The sequence below is a fragment of the Ipomoea triloba genome, chromosome 6 (assembly GCF_003576645.1).
Source record: "Ipomoea triloba cultivar NCNSP0323 chromosome 6, ASM357664v1".
NCBI classification, from domain to species: domain Eukaryota; kingdom Viridiplantae; phylum Streptophyta; class Magnoliopsida; order Solanales; family Convolvulaceae; genus Ipomoea; species Ipomoea triloba.
Window position 1 is genome coordinate 6,876,946 of NC_044921.1, and position 3,762 is coordinate 6,880,707.

At 35.6% G+C, this 3,762-nt stretch overlaps 1 protein-coding gene across 1 annotated transcript; it reads left to right on the top strand.

Annotated features, from left to right (window-relative positions):
* Positions 1 to 972: 972 nt before the first annotated feature.
* On the top strand, positions 973 to 3,762 carry LOC116022032 (39S ribosomal protein L41-A, mitochondrial-like). Its single transcript, XM_031262578.1, has 3 exons — positions 973 to 1,178; positions 1,449 to 1,513; positions 3,084 to 3,762. Exons 1-3 carry the CDS (start codon positions 1,031 to 1,033, stop codon positions 3,150 to 3,152), a joined length of 282 nt encoding a protein of 93 aa, XP_031118438.1. The 5' UTR covers positions 973 to 1,030; the 3' UTR covers positions 3,153 to 3,762.

Genomic DNA, 3,762 nt, shown 5'->3' on the forward strand with positions numbered 1-3,762 from the left:
ATAACTCTATCTGCACCACGGCTATGACGGCAAATTATTGTGTGCACCGTGGTCCACAATATCATCGTGAATATTATAAGTAAAAATAATGTGCATTATGTGTTAGAATAATGTATATTATGTTTTAGAATACTGTACAATACGTGTTAGGATAATGTATATTATGTGTTAAAATAATGTACATTACGTGTTAGAATAATGAAACATCTGGAGAAATATAATGTCACGTGTTAGAATAATGAAACATCTGGAGAAATATAATGTCACGTGTTAGAATAATGAAACATCTGAAGAAATATAATGTACATTATGTTTTAGAATTTGTACATTATGAGCTATTGTTGCAGTTGGACCACGCGAAAAAAATAAAATTAAACAGAACGATATCGTTTTGAGACCGTGGTCCACACAGCCAATTGTTATGCCATGGACACGAGTGCACCTTGCAAGGTGGACCCGGGTCCATGTTCACAATTTCATAACTCCATGTTTATAATTTCATAAATCCATGTTCACAATTCATTACTCCATGTTAACAGTTTCATAACTTCATGATCACAATTTCATAATTTCATATTCACAATTTCATAGTTCTATGTTCACAATTTCATAACTCTATGTTCACAATTTCATAACTCTATGTTCAATAGTATAACATAATTTTTGAATCTATATAACAAAATTGTGAATATAGAGTTCAAAAGTTGTGAATATTGAGTAATTTAATTTTGTATATTGAGTTCTAAAATTGTGAAATAAAATTTTAAATTTGTGAACATAGACTCGGGTCCATAGCATAATTTGCCGGACCGTAACCATTGGGCTATGACGGGGTGGGGGCAGTCAGCCCAAATCCAGGCCCGTCCTACCTGCCCACCTTGATAGTTCTAGTGTTCTACTATAGTCCAGACCCGAAAAGAGCCCAAAACCTCTAATACCTAATCGTTAAACCCTTTTCTTCAATTAGAAAATTATTATCGTCGGTTTTTCAGATTCCTACGCTGGTTCTTCGGGTAACAAGTAGAAGAAAATGGCGCTGGGGCTATTGCTTGGACTTGCAAGGTCATCATTCAGAAGAAAGCGAACATCTTCTCTCGAAATTCTCACTTCCAAACGTGGTCCGAGGGGTTTCTACAAGGGCAAGAATTGCATACCCACGGGCTTCCACACTCGCAAAGGTTTCCAATTTTCTCTTTACTTCATTTTTGTCTGTTAAAAATCCTTTCTTGATGATCGTCTTGAGCTCAGATTGAACTAGAATATTCGATTTTTTTTTTTTATCTCCTTTGTTCCCAAATGTTTTGGACCTATATGAATACGAAATCCCAATTTTAAGGTTCCGAAGTTGATAATGTGCATTCCTTGAGGAAGATTAAATTATGTTATTTGGGTTATTATAACTCAGCAATTCTATTGATAGTGAACTCCATTGGGTGGTGGTGATGCAGGTGGTTATGTCGTGGTTCCAGAAAAGCTTCCTAATTATGTGGTTCCCGATTTAACTGGTTTCAAGGTACTTAACAAAAACTTCTTTCTAAAAAATTTGATTTTCAGATTACTAATTTATGTGCATAGTTGCCAGTGCTGTTTTAGAATATTGAATCTTGCAGTTTTTTTTTTTTTTGAAAATTGAATCTTGCAGTTTTAGTTCAGCACTTTGCTGTTTAGCTACATCTTATAAAAAACATGTTAAAGTAGTTCAATTTTAATCCGAATGGAACCCTGCCAGAGGGAGAATATTAACACTTATCTCTTGGTTCTACTTGTTTCACTATGCTTATTGCTTACATTCTCCTTCTCAGAGAGAAGATGGACAACAATTGGCATCTGTTGATTGCTATTTTTGGATTGATTAATATATATATTTTTTGGGTGTACCCAGGGTTTCCACCCGGACACCGTGACTAATCCACTCACTGAATTGTAGGCACCTCTAGACATCTTACATGAATGTGGAAGGTTTTTTTTTTTTTTTTTTTGGTTCTAGGATGATTTTATGAGTTTATTTAGGGTGGTTGTAATACCTGTGGTGCTATTTACATTGGGGGTAAAATTCAAAGCTACACGAGGTAATGTGATATCAAATTATCAATTTCGTGTGATGGATCTCCCTACTGAAATCTGTTTTTTGTTCTACTAAATAATGGGTCTCTAGTGGTTATAGCGAACAACCTATCTGGTGGTCATGGATAATGTTATACTCCGGTATTGTATACATGTTTAAATTTGTATCAAAAGAAATGATCAATCATGGATGTGAAGTTCAAATACTGGTGCTCATGTTACATTTTCCATGTTGGAGAGAAGATAGAAAAAATTGGTATCCAGTGATTGCCTTTTTGTGGATTGATAGATGTATGAGAAGTAGACATCTCACAGCAATGTGGGATTGTTTCCCTATTTGGTTTTAGGATGATTTTATGAAGTTATTTAGGGTGGTTGTAAGCATTTGTGGTGCTATTAACACAAAGTTTGGGGTGGGGCAGTAGGTGTAAAATTCTAAGATGGATTAGGTAATGTTTGTAGGTATTAAACTATCTGGATAATTGACATTTCACCATTTCAGATATCAATTACATGGGATGGATTTCCCTACTGAAATGGGTGTTTTTTTTTGTTCTAGTAAATGGGTTTCTGATGGTTATTTGGAGCAACCTATCTGGTGGTCATGAATAATGCTATTCTATGCACATATCTAAATTTTTTTCTAAAGAAATGATCAACCATGTTCAAAGAACTGGTTCTGATGTGCATCAAGATATTTGATTCCTTTGTTTTGATGTACCTTGTTAGAAGCTCCTTTCTTTGGGGCTCATTTGCTTTTCCTATCTATGGTACACCGTGTTATGGGTTTTATGTTTGTTGCTTGATTTCATTTCACGATCACGAGGGTTTAGTATGGCGCCACTATTTGAGAAATTTGTTCTGAATTTTGAGTCTATGACTCTATTCCATGCCTGCATTGAGGCCTTTTGATGGGAAATTCAAGAAATCAGCTTGCCATTTGTGGTTTCTTATCTGGAACAGGCACCATTTTTTTTTTCTCTTGATTTGCAAATTGATACGCTTCTTTTGATTTGCAGCTAAAGCCATATGTATCGCAGTGCCCAACAGAAGCCAAAACAGCAGAGGCTGCCGATTCTGCTAAATAATATGAGTAGGAAGTACACAATTGTTCCCCTCAAATGCAGACGCTGATCATGCTTCTTCACTTCAATGTACTTCTTTTGCTCTTTCCTATGAAAGATTTCATCGCACACTCCGAATGCATTCCCCTAATACATTACATTAGATTAGTTGATCCCTACATGTTCGTTTCTTCACTCTCGAACCCCCTTTCATGTTATTATTCGGGATGTAATAATGTACCATTGCTTCTTCTATTCCTCCTCATTCTGCACCTAGATGTTGCAAGATAGATGGGTTAGCAGCTCCTTGGGTGCGGTTTTGGCCACATTCTTAGTATATTTTTTTTAGATCATCAGGACGGGAAACACACCCGAATCAAAGCACTACGAGTTACAAAGAACATCTAGATCTGTTGTTTATTAGTGGAGAAGATTGTGATTGGTTTTTTCTTTTTTTGGCCTAATTTTTGAAAGTTATGGATTCCATGAAGATATATAAAGTGGGTCAGAATAAGTAGCCATGAAGCAAAGGTGGATGCAGAAAGTGTGTCTTACTGTCTTAGATACATTGCTTAAAGATGTTGCATTTGCACATTGTTAAGTATGCAATTCATCTCAGATCTAATCATTTCAA

Bases quoted from the DNA above. Each gene is read 5' to 3' on its own strand.
- LOC116022032 (XM_031262578.1), top strand. From the start codon at position 1,031: ATGGCGCTGGGGCTATTGCTTGGACTTGCAAGGTCATCATTCAGAAGA. The intron at 1,179-1,448 runs GTTTCCAATTTT...GTGGTGATGCAG, and splicing joins GGGCTTCCACACTCGCAAAG to GTGGTTATGTCGTGGTTCCA. The intron at 1,514-3,083 runs GTACTTAACAAA...TTTGATTTGCAG, and splicing joins CCGATTTAACTGGTTTCAAG to CTAAAGCCATATGTATCGCA.